A 15,137-nucleotide genomic window follows, 5' to 3' on the forward strand; every position below is an offset into this window, starting at 1 on the left:
GTTGGCCCTAGGCTGGTGTCTGGAAAGTTGGGTTTGGGACGATTTCCCACCTTTCCCAGAGTGAGCGCCGTGCAGGTGTTACGCTGCACACCTGCTTTCCTTCTGGTAAGTGCCAGGCAGTGGCTGTCTGCTGACCAGCCCCAGGAAAAAGCCAGGCTCTGAGACTAATGAGCAGACAACTTTTCACACATTGTCACACCCTGTTGCTGGGGGATTAACTGCATCCTGCGTGACTTCACCAGTGGGGACTTTAGGAAGCTCGTGCCTGGTTCCTCTGGACTTCACACAGCTTTTCCCTTTGCTGATTTTTTGGATTTTTTGTGTGTTCTTTTACTATAACAGTCATAGCTGTATGGCTATATGCTGAGTCCTGAGAGTCGTCCTAGACAATCGTTAAATGGAGGGGTGGTCTGGGGGACCCTCAATCCAGAGGGTGATTTACGTACGGTCCCAGAGGCAGTTAGTGCCCGAGCTGGGGCTAGGACCTTCTCTTCCAGACTCCCAGTCATGTGTTTCATGTGTTCTTTCTACTACCGCTCTCCTTTTTAAAAATAATATTTAAAAAACTACAGAGGAACTTGGGGCTTTGTGAATAGGAATGGGGTTTCTGCTACCTCATGTTACTTAAAATCCTTTCCCGAAGTTCTGAACCAAATGGAGAAGGGAGTCCCAGCAAAACAGACCCACGGGACAGGCTTCACAGCCATTGTTGTAAAACACGGCATACACGTGCGTGGAGCTCGAGGCTGAGGGGTCTTTAAAATCTGCTCTAGTGGAAGAAGCTGAAACTTCACTTTTCTTGTGTTTGTTAAAAGGTGATACCTGATGCAGCACTGTGAGAGTCAGAGGCTCTTGCCTTTATTTTGTCAGGAGATGTGATCATGTGGAACAACTTAAAAAATCCTACCATTGTTCGGGAAATGCAGTGTCTGCTCTTCGTGGCTCCACGTGGCTGGCTGGAATGCTTGAATAGTTTAGACCTTTGTTACGTCATTATAGACATTTTTTATTAGGTGAACATAGCAGATTTTTCAGGTTAGCAAACAAGATTCCATAGGATTTACAAAATACTGTAGAATTTGCTTAATGCTTTTTAAAGCTTGGAGTTAGTCCTGGAATAAAAATGTCGACCTCTTGTTTTGAGTTTGTTCACTGAGTGAGCGCTGTATTTGATAAGATCTCTAAGCAATATACGAAAAAAAAATGCCTAAATATCAGCTAAATGACTTAAATAATGAGAGTAATGTCGTGGGAGCAGCAGTTTTCTCTGTTCATTTCACAGTTGTGAAAAGAGACTTGTACATTCATCAGCTTCACTTTGGAGGAGCTGGAATTATGGGTATGATGTTGATGAGGCATACTTGGCAACTAAATAAAATGTAAAGAGACTTCCTGCAACCTCCCTCTGTGGTTTACTTTCATAGATGTGCTTTCAGCACGCTTTGACATCCACTGTTCTCCCATTGGATAGTTCAGAAAATGCTTTCATTCATTGTGGTATATTTTAGTTTTCAAAGCTATAGAGAAAAGACAGGTCACTGGTGTTCAATTTTTTTCTGGTACCATCATTTGGGAACCAAGCTCCTGAAATAGCAGCTGCTTTAAACAGTGAAGATAATTTCATTTATAGATAGAGCTGATGCATGTCATCTGATACATTGTCACTATTTGGTAAACAGTTTTGTATAGCTCTCATAATATTTGTTTTCCTATTTCAACCTATATAAAAATGCATAAACATTCACTAGACATTATTACTTAATGATTGTATTATTAGGGGAAAAATGGAAATTTCATTATTTTTAATTTAGTTGCTAAAGCTTTAGTGTTCTGGAGAGGGCCCAGGGCAGAAGGGTAAGAGACGTGCTCTGCGATATCTCCTCTCATATTTAATTTTGTTTTCTGTCAGAGTTGTTTATGTGGAGAGAGTTGACTAGGTTTATGAGATACATTGGAAAAAGACAACTCCTCACCCCTTCTGCTATTTTCCCTCAGAGGCAAACACAGTGAGCTGTTTTTATTGATTCTTTTGTATCTACTGCTGTATCTTAGTTTTTTGTCACTATAAGAATTTTGCTTCGCATTATGGAGGGTGAATTTCAGCTCTCTTCCCTCGTACCCTCCCTCGTGTGTGCTTGTCATTTCATCCACAAAATACAGTCGTGTTTTAATTGTGATGAGGACAACATTTCGTTTATATTAGGACTGTGTATGCTATTCACCAATCACTATTTGTGGTGAACTGTGACTGCCTTCCCCCCCCCCCCCCCCAGAACCTTTTGTTTTCCCTGGGTTAATACTCCATCTGACTTTCATTTGTGTAGCTGGTTACACACTACCCTGTACTAGGACTGTCTGCCTGACAGTCTGTGAACGTCTCATGAGCGTGTTCAGTCTGGCTGATCGCTTTCACTGCCTCCTGTTCCCTTTATCATCCTGACATCTCTCTCTGTCATCATCCTGGGGCTTCACTTCTGCTGTCTCTGCAGGTGCTGTTTTTTGGAGACCATGTCTTTTTTTTTTTTTTTGGTTTTCTCTCTCATTTTAGTTATGCATATCCTCCAATAGCTCTCTGAGAAAAGATGTGGAGACTTTTCTTGAGTCTGAGACTTTTTTGAGTCTGAGAATATCATTACTCTATCCTGACATTGATAGTTTGTCAGGGTTTAGAAATCTAGATTGGAAGTATTTTCATCTAGAATGTTAAAACTAATATCCATTGTGTTCCAGCTTTCAGTGTTTCTTCTGAGAAGGTCAAAGTCATTCTGATTCTTCATCCTGTGTAGATAATTTTGATTCTCTTTGTCTCCAGTGTTCATCTGAAACTTTATGATGATGGGTGTTATGTGAGACTATTTCTGTTGTGCTGTGTAGGTGGAGGGCCTTTCAATCTGGAATCTCATGTCGCTTGTATTGGGCAAGTTTCTTTCAAAACATAACTATATTTGTAGATAGTTATACTATGTGACCACTTGGACTAGTTTTCTGATTTTTCTCTCCCATTTTACAGCTTTACAATTTTGTCCTGTCTTCTGAGAGTTTTTCTCAAATTTATCTTCCAACCATTCTATTGGGTATTTGATTTAAAAATATTTCCTTTTTTGTTTTAATTTCTAAGCTCTCTTTTTTGTCCACTGTATGTTCCATTTTTATAGCATTCTATTTTCTTTTTTAAATAAGGGCTTTCTTCTTGAAATATTTCATAAACTGTAATTTTCATATTTTCATAATTAACCATTAACTTTTTAAAGTGGACAGTTCTGTTGTTTTTAGTGTATTCACAAAGTTGTGTGTCCCACTATCTAGTTTTAGAACATTCTGATCACCTCCAAAAGAAATCCCATATCCATTAGCAGTTACTCTCCATTCCTTCTTTTCCTTCAGCCCCTGGCAATTACTATTACTCTACTTTTTAATTCTATGGATTTGCCTTTTTTGGACATCACGTGCAAATAAAATCACACAGAATGTAGCCTTCTGTTGGCTGACTTTTTTCATTTACAATAATGTTTTCAAGATTCAACCATGTTGTAGCATGAGTCATTCTTTTTTATTGCCAAATAAAATTCTGTTGTATGTATATACCAAATTTTGTTTATTCATTCTTCTGTTGATGGACGCTTGAGTTGCTTCCACATTTTGGCTCTTGTGAATAATGCTGCTGTGAAAATGGGTGTACAAATATCTTTTGTTTCCTGCCTTCAGTTCTTTAGAGTATATATCTAGAAGTGAAATTGCTGGATCATATGGTAATTCTCTGTTTAATATTTTTAGGAACTGTCATAGCTACCGCACCAAAATGCATTCCACCAGCAGTGTACATCCTTGCCAACAATTGTTATTTTCTGTTTTTTCTTGTTTTTGTTTTGATAATAGCCATCCTAATGGGTATCTTGTGGTTTTGGTCTTGATAGATTTTTTTTTTTAATGGGACATTTGTTGAAAATCTGTTGACCATTAATATAAGGATTTTATTCTGTAATCTCAATTTGATTCCATTGATCTGTATTCTTGTCCTTCTATTACTACCACACTGTCTTGATTAATGTAGCTTTGTAGTAAATTTTGAAATCCAAGTTCTTTTAAATATTGTTTTGCCTGTTCTGGGTGCCTTGTGTGTCCATTTTAATTTTAGGATGAACTTACAAATTTCTGCACAAAAGGGCAGCTTGGATTTTGGTAGGAGCTGAATCTGTAATGAATCTTGGGAATATTGCCATCATAACAATATTGTCTTCCAATCCATGAACATGGAATGTCTTTTCATTTTTTTTGAAATCTAATGACTTTCAAAAAATTAGGAGGAAAGCTTTCAGTCTTTCAACATTAATTATGTTACCTGTGGGTGTTTTTGTATATGCCTTTATGAGGTTGAAGTAATTCTGTTTCTAGTTTGTTGAGTGTTTTTGTCATGAGAGGTTGTTAGATTTTGTCAAAACTTTTTCTGAATCTATTGAGATGATTATGTTACTTTGTTTTTATTCTATTGATATATTGTATTACATTAATTGAGTTTCAGATATTAAACCAGCCTTGCATTCCTGGGGTAAATCCCACTTGGTCATGATGTATAACTCTTGTTATATGCTTCAGGATTCATAAGGAATAATAGTCTGTACTTTTATTGTGATGTCTTTTTCTGGTTTTGGTTCTATTGTAATACTAGTCTCATAGAATGAGTTGGAAAGTGTTCCCTCCTCATGTTTTTTAGGGTGTGTGTGTGTGTGTGTGTGTGTGTGTGTGTGTGTGTAAGTAGACTTTAGTTTTTAGAGCAGTTCTAGATTTATAGAAAAAACTGACTGGAAAGTATAGAGTTCTGTTATTCCTCTCCTCCTCCACCTGTGGTTTCCCCTTGATATTTTATGAGTTTGTGAAGGATTGGCACTAATTCTTCTTTAAATATTTATTAGAATTCACCAAATATAAAGCCATCTGGGCCTTTGCTTTAGGGATGTGTTTTGATTACTAGTTCAATCCCATGTTATAAGTCTCTTCAGATTTTGTTTCTTTTTGAGTCAGTTTTGATATTTTGGTATTTTAGGAATTTTGTCTAGGTTATCTAATTTTTGATACGCAGTTCATAGTGTTCTCTTGTAAATCCTTTTTAATTTTGTAAGAGCAATAGTAATGTATCTTCTTTTGTCTTTCAATTTAAGTAATTTGAGTCATCTTATTTCTGGTCATTCCAGCTAAAGGTTTGTCAAATTTATTGATCTTTTCAAAAAACTAACTTTTGGTTTTTTGTTTTTCTGTATTTTACAAATTTCTGTTCTAGTCTGTATTTCTTCCTTTTGCTTGGTTTGATTTGTTTTTGCATTTTATTCCCTCAGTCTTTTAAGGTGATAGGTTCTTGATTTGAGATATTCTGTTTCGATGTAGGCATTAATGCTTGTATATTTTTCTGTAAGTACTGCTTTAGCTTCATCCTTTAAGTTTTGGTATTTTGTGTTTTCATTTTAACCGTTTTCTGATTTCTTTTTTTGTTTCCATGTTTGACCCATTTGTTAATTAAGAGTGTTTCGTTAAATTCCTACATTATTTGTGACTTTCCCATTTCTACTTGTTACTGATTTCTAATTTTATCCTGTATGTAGTCACGTATCATAATTTTTTATGTTCTGTGGTTTCAGTTCTTTGAAATTTATTAAGGCTTGTTTTGTGGCCTCGCATGTCGTCCTTCTGTACTGGAGAATGTTCCTTGTGCACTTGACAAGAATCTGTATTCTGTTGTCCATTATTGAAAGGTGAAGTATTGAAGTCTCCAATTAATACTGCTGAATTATCTATTTATTTTTTTAATTCTGTGACTTTTTGCTTCATATATTTGGGGACTCTGTTCTTAGGTGCTTTGTTATGTCTTCCTGATCATTGATACTTTTATCATTGTAAAATGTCTCTTTGTCCCTGGTAGCAATTTGGGTCTTAAAATCTATACTGTCTGATAATAGTATAACCACTCTAGGTCTCCTTTAAGGACAGTTTGAATGGAATATTTTTTTTCCATCCTTTTACTTTTAACCTCTGTGTCTTTGTATCTAAAGTGAGTCTCTCGTAGGTAGCATATAGTTGGGTCTTGTTTACTCAGTCTGACAATTTTTGCCTTTTCATTGCAGTGTTTGTTTTTATTTAATGTAGTACTGATAAGGTAAAATTCATTTCTACAGTTTTGCTGTTTGTGTTCTATATGCCATGACTTTCATTTTTCGGTTCCTCCATTATTGCCTTATTTTGTATCAAACAGGTATTTTCTAGTGCACCATTTTAGTTTTCTTGCTGTTTTCTTTTGCTATTCTCTTTTGGAATTATCTTCTTAGTGTTTGTTCTGGGGATTTCAACTGACATTTTAACTTATAGCAAGCTGGTTTGAATTAATTACCATTAATTTCAATATTAAAACCTTGATTCCTTCACAGTTTTCTCTCCTCCTGTCTTTTGCTGTTCTTGTCATGCAGATTACATCTTTGTACCTTACAAGCTTGCCAGCGCACAGTTTTATAGTTACTGCTTTACGCAACATCCCTTTAAGTCATGTAAGTCAAGAAAAGATTTATAAACAAAAAAAGTACATTTATGCAATTTTTTATATTTATATATGTTTTACATTTACCTTTATAGTCACTTTTACTGGTGTTCTTTATATCTTTATGTGGGTTTGGGCCATTGTATGGCGTTCTTTCATTTCAGTGTGAAGGACTCTTATTTTTTATTGAAGACTGTCTTAAATTCTTTATTTTTCCCACTACAGTCTGTACTGTTATATTGGTAGTATGGCTTCATGTAAAGACTCAAATGTCTGGTCCATAGAGGATTCTGTACTTCATCTTTGAGGATAATTTTGTTGGATATAGAATTCTTGATTGAGATTTTAAATTTCAGGACTTTAAACATGTCAGCTCACTGCTGCCTGGCCTCCATTGGTTTGTATGAGAAATTAGTTATTAATCTCAGTGAGGATCCTTGTACATGAGGAGTGGCTTCTCCGTTGTTGCTTTCAATATTTTCTTTGTCTTTTCTTTTGACAGTGTCCTTATCGTGTGTCCAGGTAGGATCTCGTTAACTTTATCCTATTTGGAATTTGTTAAGCTTCTTGAATTAATCTAATTAATGTTTTATATAAAATTAGGGAAGTTTTTTGGTCATTTTTTTCTTGATATATTCTTTCTGTCCTTTTCTTCTCTCCTGGGATTCTCATTATATGTACGTTGCTATGTTGGTACTGTAAGATGATAGCCTCGTAGGATCTTTCATTTTTTTTCCTTCTGTTTCTCAGACATGGTATTGTCAGTTGACTAATGTTCAAGTTTACTGCTTCTTTCTTCTCCCAGCTCAAATTCACTGTTGAGTCCCTCTACTGAATTTTTGATTTCAGTTATTATACTCTTCGTTTCCCGAATTTCTATATGATTTTTATGTGTTCTGTCTCTTTATTGATATTCTCTATTGGTGAGACATTGTTCTTATACTTTCCTTTAGTTATTTACAGCATATTTATAGTACTTGATTTCAAGTGTTCATCTAGTTATGTCTAACATCTGGGCTGCCACTAAGGATAGTTCCTGTTGACTGATTTCCTTTTCTTGTATGTGGGCCGCGTTTTCTTGTTTTTCTACATGTTTCATAATTTTTTGTTGGAGCTGGTCATTTAAAATATTCTTTCCCCCTCCCAGGTTTGTTGTTTTGTTGCTCATTGCTTATTTAGTGACTTTCCTGAACTAATTCTGTCAAGTCTGTAGTTTTTGTTGTGTATGGCTACTGAAGTCTCTGCTCGGCTAGCTTAGTGTTCAGCTAATGATTGGACGGAGATTCCCTTAAATGCTTTCAGCCAGTAAGTCTCCCAGCCATTGCTGAAGGGCCCTCTGTGCCTACTGGGGCATGCTCTTAGTTTTTTGGCAGGCAGTCTCTGCATCGCTGCGTCCCCCTGATTGCCTGCTTGTGCAGAGCTCCCAGGTTAGCTAGACATGAGGCATTGCCTTTTTGGCTCTTTCCTGGGCATGTGCCTTCTGGTTTCCCAGGAACGTGTCGGAGCTTCTCAGATTTCCTTGTGAACATCTTATTCTCCAGTTTTCCCTTGTAAGCGTTTTGGTCCATTTCTTTGTCCCAGTTTTTATTGCCATCTCAGGCAGCTGCCATGTCAAACAGTTGTCCCTGATTCTTTTTGATCATGGCTTCAGGGTAAAGAGTCTTGCACGGAGCATGCTCTGAATCAGGTCAGATAAAGACAAACCCTGTGCATGCGGGTTTCAGGATATGCCAGACAGGTCAAATAATGACAGTTCTCTGGGAACGGGGATTTTTTGACTGAGCTGCAAACATGTTCAACGCTTTCCAGGGGCTGTAAGGCAGCTGGTTTTCAGACGACTGTAAGTTGTGAGGCTGTTAGTCTTCATCTGGTGAGTTGGAGCTGGAAATAGGACATAGGAAAACAATGGAAAACTTCCTGTTCTTACAAAGATTCAGCCGTTTTTTTTAATTTAAGAATTCTCCTCGGGTTGTTGCAAGCTTTTGTTTAAATTTCTAGTTTTGAAAAACTTCATTTTGCCCGGTGGTTTCTTTGCGTCTTTGGAGGAGCAGATGGTCAAAGTTCTTTATTCTGCCATTTTTGAGGGGCTCCTGCCCTGTTTGCTTTTGTAAGTTGCAATAGTATCTCTTTGGAAGTATTGGTGGCACATTTAAAAAACGTTTCATAGTCTCTTCTTTCCTCGAAGGTGGGATTTTTGGGTATGTGTTTATTCATGTTGGTTTCTATTTTTCATTTTAGAAGATTTGTTCATGTATCTTAGGATTTTTGGTTGTATGCTCATATTAAAAAGTAGTAGACTAAAAAGCCAACGAGAAAGCTCTGAGTGTACAGGTGGAGCTTGTTGACTGAGAGATTACTAGCATTTGCTTCTAGGAAATTGTTTTAAATATGAGGTGTGATCAAAAAATATGGTGCACGTTTAAATAAAGAATAATGTATTAGAATAAAAGACATATTGCCATTAATCCCTCTGAAAATACTCCCCCTCGCTTCAAACATACTTATCCCATCGTTCTTGTCACTTTCTGAAGCACTTCTGGAAGTCCTCTCTTATGAGTGTCTTTAGTTGCATTGTTGTGGCTGCCTCGATGTCCTGAATTGATTCAAAATGTTTACCTTTTGTGGTCATTTTGACTTTGGGGAAGAGCCAGAAGTTGCATGCTGCCAGATCCGGTGAATAAGGTGGATGAAGACACACTGTAATGTTTTTATTTGACAAATATTGCTGTGCCAGATGCGATGTGTCACATGGAGCATTGTCATGATGGAGGATGAAACCATTTGCCCATTTCTCAGGCCGTTGTTCGTGATCCATGATTTACGGCACACTTTAAAACATACATTCTCTCAGCTATTGCTCACACCCGACTGACTGCACCGAACAAGTTGAAACTTGTCACACACTAAGGTTCGATGAGCTGCTTTCCATATCGAAGATCCCTGCCTTTCTGTTGGATGACATTCAGCAGCAGCATTCACCATAGTTTTTGATCATACCTTGTATATATTATAAAATATTCTATGAAGGAGTAATTATGTAGATCGAGATCTTAATAATAAAATAAGTGACAATTGAATTGAAGAATTAAATATTAAATTCAGAAAAACAGGGGGGAATGATATTGGTTATTGTCAAACTAGTAAAGAAATTTTATTTTAAATTTGAGATCTAGAGGGTTAAAATTAAAAAATGAAAAAAATTGACTTAAGAGGCTAATCATTAGTTATGTACTGCTGTTATTGAACATATACACGCATCCTGTTACACTTGTGTAAATTGATGGGTCCCAAGAGAGGCATTTCATAATGCTGGGTGACTCAGACCTAGCAAAAACCATTCATCCTAAGGAATGCTTTGTTGTTGTTAGACTATCAGGTTACTGATCTCTTGTGATAACCTTAATAGGAGCCATTGTTATGGGCATTATTGATCAGAGAATGAGGCAGCTCTTGAGACAGGAGTGAAAGTAGAGGGAAAGGCACCTGCCTGAGGTATTCTGAATTAGGCGCAGATGCCAGTAACAGTAATCTTTTTAGCATTCTCATACTAAGCTGTTTGGGCCTGCCAGTTGCAGATAATGTGGCCACAGTGAGTAGACATTACCATGGATAGGGAACTACAGTTGCTACAATTGCCATTGATAATGGCAAATACTTTCCCAGGAATGGAAGAAATGATTGCCCCCTCCCAGTATTTCAGGAACAGCCAGAGTAGAGGTATACCTTGTCCCTAACTTGCAAATATGCAGGGACACTCATGTCAGAGGGTATAGTTGTGACACAATAAAGTGGTAACTTAGGGCACGCCCTGACAACCTGTCTGGTGATACTACTTATGGGCTTATTAAGCCATTGGAGATCTTGTTACTTATAAAAGGGAAGGTGATGGAAACATCATAAGAAATTGATTCCAAGGGCTCTTTTTCCAGATGCTTAGTAACCACTGGATTTGAAAGTGAGTGGTAGTTTTACTTATATCTGGTCCTGAGATGACAAACAGAGTTTTGATTTAATGCCACCTTTGATCAATTGGTAGTAAGTGGCTTCCTTGAGCAGCTTTGAGAAGGATTCTGAGGCTACATCTGGACTTAGATGGAAGAATGGGTCAAAGATACTGATGTCTGCGGTGGAATGGGAAGGGGCGGACGCAGTGTATCAGGATAGTTCATTCCTTTCATGTTACTTCTATTTGCTGATGTGTGTTTCTGGCTCCTCTGTTACTTAGTACAATAGAATGAAGTCGAAGTAAATAGAAGCTCTGGAGAGGGGGAACTTGACACATTCAGCATCTAGCTAGCTCAGTGCTAGTTTCAGTGAATGAACTGAGACCAGAACGTGTGAACTACCTAGTTTTCCATAATGGGGGGGGGAGAAGGGGGGGCAGGGGACAAGATTAGGTACCAGCTCTTTCCCACAGTGATGTAACTCTCCTGCAGGACGCAGTGCTAGGTGTGTACAGAATACTAAAAATGCAGTTCCCATCCCTACGCCCAGGGAGCTTCCATTCTGGTTGGGAAGAAAAGACTAACATGGTTGAAATGATTAATTTGTATGACAGGATGGTTTGTAGGAAAGTGCCAAAATTTCTAGTTTGGTCCCTGAAATGGGTGGGCATAGGTGTGAATGCAAAAGTGCATTACCTTGGAATCTTAACCTTTATACTTATTCAGATGTATCTCTGTTTTGCTTAGGAAAGGTGCTTTTTTCCTTACTCTTCCCCACCACCCCTCAATTTTTCTTTCATGTTTGTGTCACTAGGATGAAATATTTTGACTGGTTTAGGAGTTTTGCGTCAATTTAAATGTCAAGGTGAAAATGATCCATTAATGGAGAATAAATGTGATGTTAATTTTTAAACTGAAGGTTATCTTGTCACAATGTTTGTTTCTAGAGGTTATTTATAGCATTTTTGAATTAAGCGTAAGTCACAGAAAAGCCTTTGCATTGTAATATCATAGCATTTGGAAAATCTTTATCCTAAGTAATCAACAGTCTGTGCTTAGGTAGAAATAGGAGAAGTACACGCTTTTCATAATGTACACACATTTTGTATAGAGCACCCAGTCAGTTTAATATAATGTCTGGGAGCATGCGCTCTGGATTCTTACTCTCAGGGCTGGCATCTCCACCAGAACTGTCACCTTATGTAAGCTTATGGGCGTTTTGATTTCCTCATCTGTAAAATGGGCATGATAATAATACCATATAAGATTGTTACAAGGGTTGAACGAGGTCTTTCAGTTAGAGCCCTTAGGTCAGTGCTTGGCTTATAATAAATGCTCAATTATTGTTAGCCATTGATATTGTTATTAATATAGTTACTGTTTCTGTTATTCGGTGGGTGTGTATCATTGACTTTTTTTTTCTTGGAGTATGACTCAACTGTATATTAGTGTTTTAATGTAGTTGACTAAACAATGATGGTTAATAGTTTATATATATATACTTTTTTCATACAGATTGAATGTTATTTTTACAAAATTTGATGAAGTCCAGAAATCTGGAAACATGATACAATCTGCAAATGGTGAGTAGAAAAAGCAGTCATTCTATTTTTGCTTTTTCAGTTTTATGTCAGTAATTATGCTCTTTTTGAACATCTGAATTTGATACCTTGTTAAGGGTTTGTAGGTCTCAAGACTTAACCTCCATTTCCCACTTTCCCAAGCCAGAAACTATGGAGTTGTCATTGACTTTCTTTCATAACTGACATTGAGTCCATCAGCTAATCCTGTTGGCTGTACTTTTAAAAATAACATCTAGAGGCCCGGTGATTCTCACTGGAACGGCTACTCTTCTCCTAGTGTCAGCCATTCTGTATTTCACCGGTGCTTTCCTGGTTGCCTCCTAACCCACATCCTTGCTTTTATTCTCTCCCAGCACCTACAGTTTGGTTTCCACACAGCAGACAGAGTAAGTCTTTTAGATGTGACTAAGGTTGTGGATTCCCTGTTCACAGCCCTGCAGAGGTTTGCATGACACAGACTGTAAGGCAGTGGCACCCCGTGGCCCAGCAGGCCCTGCGGTCTGGTGCTGGCCTCCAGCTGCCGACATCTCGACATCTCGTAGGGTTCTGACCCACACTTCTCTCGGCTCCGGTTCCACTGGCCTCCTTGCTTATTTTGAACATTCTAAGCTGCTCCTGCGTCGGGGCCTCTGCTCAGGATTCCCTCTGCTTCAAACTGTCGTCCCCTCCGTGGCATCGTGGCTGTCTTCCTCATTTCATCCAGATCTCATGACAAAGGCCACCCAGAACAGCACAGCCAGTTTTCAGAGGGAACTCTGTGCCCTCATCCTGCTGGAGTAACCTTGTTAGTGCATGCGCTACAAAATACTTTTTTTATTCATGAGGGCGGGAACTTTGTTTTATTCCCTGCTTTATCCTTAGTGCCTCAGAAAGTCCCTGGCATGTGGTAGGTATATAGTAAATATTGTTGAATAAATCAACAAAATAATAACTGAGACTTGAATTGCGACCTCTTATTTCCAGTACCTGTATTCCCTTTTACTGTACTTTGTGATGATATTTGAGGACAAGTGGGTAATTATTGTGATTCCAGAAGGGGAAGAAAAGATAGGAGTGAATTACTGTATGAATGAAGTCATCACAAAGACAGTTGCCAACAAGACAGTTGGTATCTCTAACTCTGGGTACCTCATTGCATCATAGCTATTGCAGAATTGCTGAGGATCTTCAGCATAGCTTTCAAATGTTGAGTATCTTGAAGTGATATGAGGTTGGTGCAAAAGTAATTGCAGTTTAAAAAGTTAAAATTAATTGCAAAAACCGCAATTACTTTTACGCCAACCTAATAAAAGCATTTGAGTGATTTCCCGCCAAGTGACATAGTACGTAGGGCAGAGCGAGCCCAGATTCCGGGTCTTTTCACTCATGGTCTGCTCTGTACCTACCATTGTCACTAAGCAACGTGTCTTCAGACACAGCATGTTTCTTCTAAAATGCTTGAAGTGTTCTAAAAATGCTTTCATTAATTCCCTTCATTTCTTTTTCATATATTTATATATTTATAAGAACTATTAAAAGAAAAAAGAATATTTACCGTAGTTCAGCTATCACCAACAAATCAGTTTTCATTTTTCTATATTCTCTTATAATTCATTGTCCTGTAATTGTATAATTTGTATGTTATTTTAACTGTGGCATGGTTTCTGTACATTACCCCCTACTTTTGTGTTTTCTTCCATATGTGCTTTAAAACGTGTATTCTTGGGACAGTCTGGCCTCGGAGTCGCGCTCCAGTGAGGAGTGGGCCTGACGTGTGCATGGGCATGGCTGCCCAGCCAGTTGCCAGACACGTGCTTTGAATCTCGTGTGTGTATATTTGTGTAGTTTCTATGGTTTTCCAGTTCAAATCCTGTTGGCGTCACGATAGAAAGTCCTGGGCAAGGATGTAGAGTGGTGGCAGGAATGAGTTGGGGCTTCCTAGCTTATGTTATAGCTGTAAAACATAGTCTTACTATAATGTGACACTGGGAGAAGAACCACAGCCATGGTGGAAACCTTGTCTAGAAGAGAGCATGTACGTATGTATCTGTGAGCTTTAAGGAACATGACTCATATGATGTCATCCTGTGGTGTTGGGTGTCCTAGCAACATTTTCTTCTAAATGCTCAGGTGTAAATGTTCCCGGCTTTTCTTATTTTTGTGGGGGGTGTGTGTGTGAATACTTGTATGTGGCATAGGGGCAGATTTGAGAATGAAAACAGTTATCTTTTAGGCATCTATATTAAAAATAGCAGAACGTCAGGAAGCCTTAACTCAAAACTTACTGGAGGCCTATGAGTATAATTTCAGCTTTTTTACTGTCTATATGTAGCATTAGTATTTTAATTATTAGAGCCAAAATAGAATAACCTAAAGTCTATATAAAGATTGCAGAATTCCTAACCCAAATAAATTTGGTCTCTTTACAGTAACTTTGAGAGACCAGTAAGATGTTCATTAGCTGTCAGAAGCCTAACAACCGCCTGACTTTCTTCTTTGCTAGAGCCATTGAACATTTAGACAGCATAGAGAAACCCTAGTGGCATTGTATAAATGCCATCCCCTCTTCCGATTTTTGGGTTTTGCCTGACAACTCTCTGTGTAACCATTTTTAAAACTCTTCTGGACTTCAGACCACTGACTGCTCTACTTTTTTCTCAGTCCATCCTTCCTGTGCTTTGCCCATTTTTCTTCTTAAATAGCTTAGCTTGCAACCTTTCTTATTCTAGAAGTTTGTGTAGATTCTTAGAGATTTTCTGCATAGACAGTCATATCATCTGCAAAAATGAACAGTTTTGTCTCTGTCAGAGCTGTATACTTTTTATACTTTTTCTTTTTCTTGCTCTATTGCACTGGTGAGAACTGCTACCACTGTGCAAAATACGAGTGGTGAGTTGACATCCTTACCTGGTTCCCCATCTTGTTATTTCACAACTAAGCATAATGCTAACGGTAGATTTTTTTGTAGTTCTTCAGCAGGATGAGGTAGTTCTCATCTATTTCTTTTTATTATATCTGAGTTTTTATCACAAATGAGTGTTGGATTTTACTTTTGGAAATAATCAGCGTATTTTAAGTATTGAGATAAAATTCACACCAAAAATGTACTTT

General features: G+C 37.8%; 1 protein-coding gene across 2 annotated transcripts in view; it reads left to right on the forward strand.

Moving 5' to 3' along the window:
- CLASP1 (cytoplasmic linker associated protein 1) overlaps nt 1–15,137 on the forward strand; it is a 240,411-nt gene that overhangs the window by 87,897 nt on the left and 137,377 nt on the right. For both annotated transcript variants that reach the window (XM_081051108.1, XM_081051107.1), the window contains exon 8: nt 11,980–12,047. In XM_081051108.1, coding sequence (XP_080907234.1) covers nt 11,980–12,047 — 68 coding nt within the window. The remainder of the gene's footprint in view (nt 1–11,979; nt 12,048–15,137) is intronic.

This window comes from Rhinolophus hipposideros (genome assembly GCF_964194185.1).
Source record: "Rhinolophus hipposideros genome assembly, chromosome: 6".
Classification (NCBI taxonomy): Eukaryota; Metazoa; Chordata; class Mammalia; order Chiroptera; family Rhinolophidae; genus Rhinolophus; species Rhinolophus hipposideros.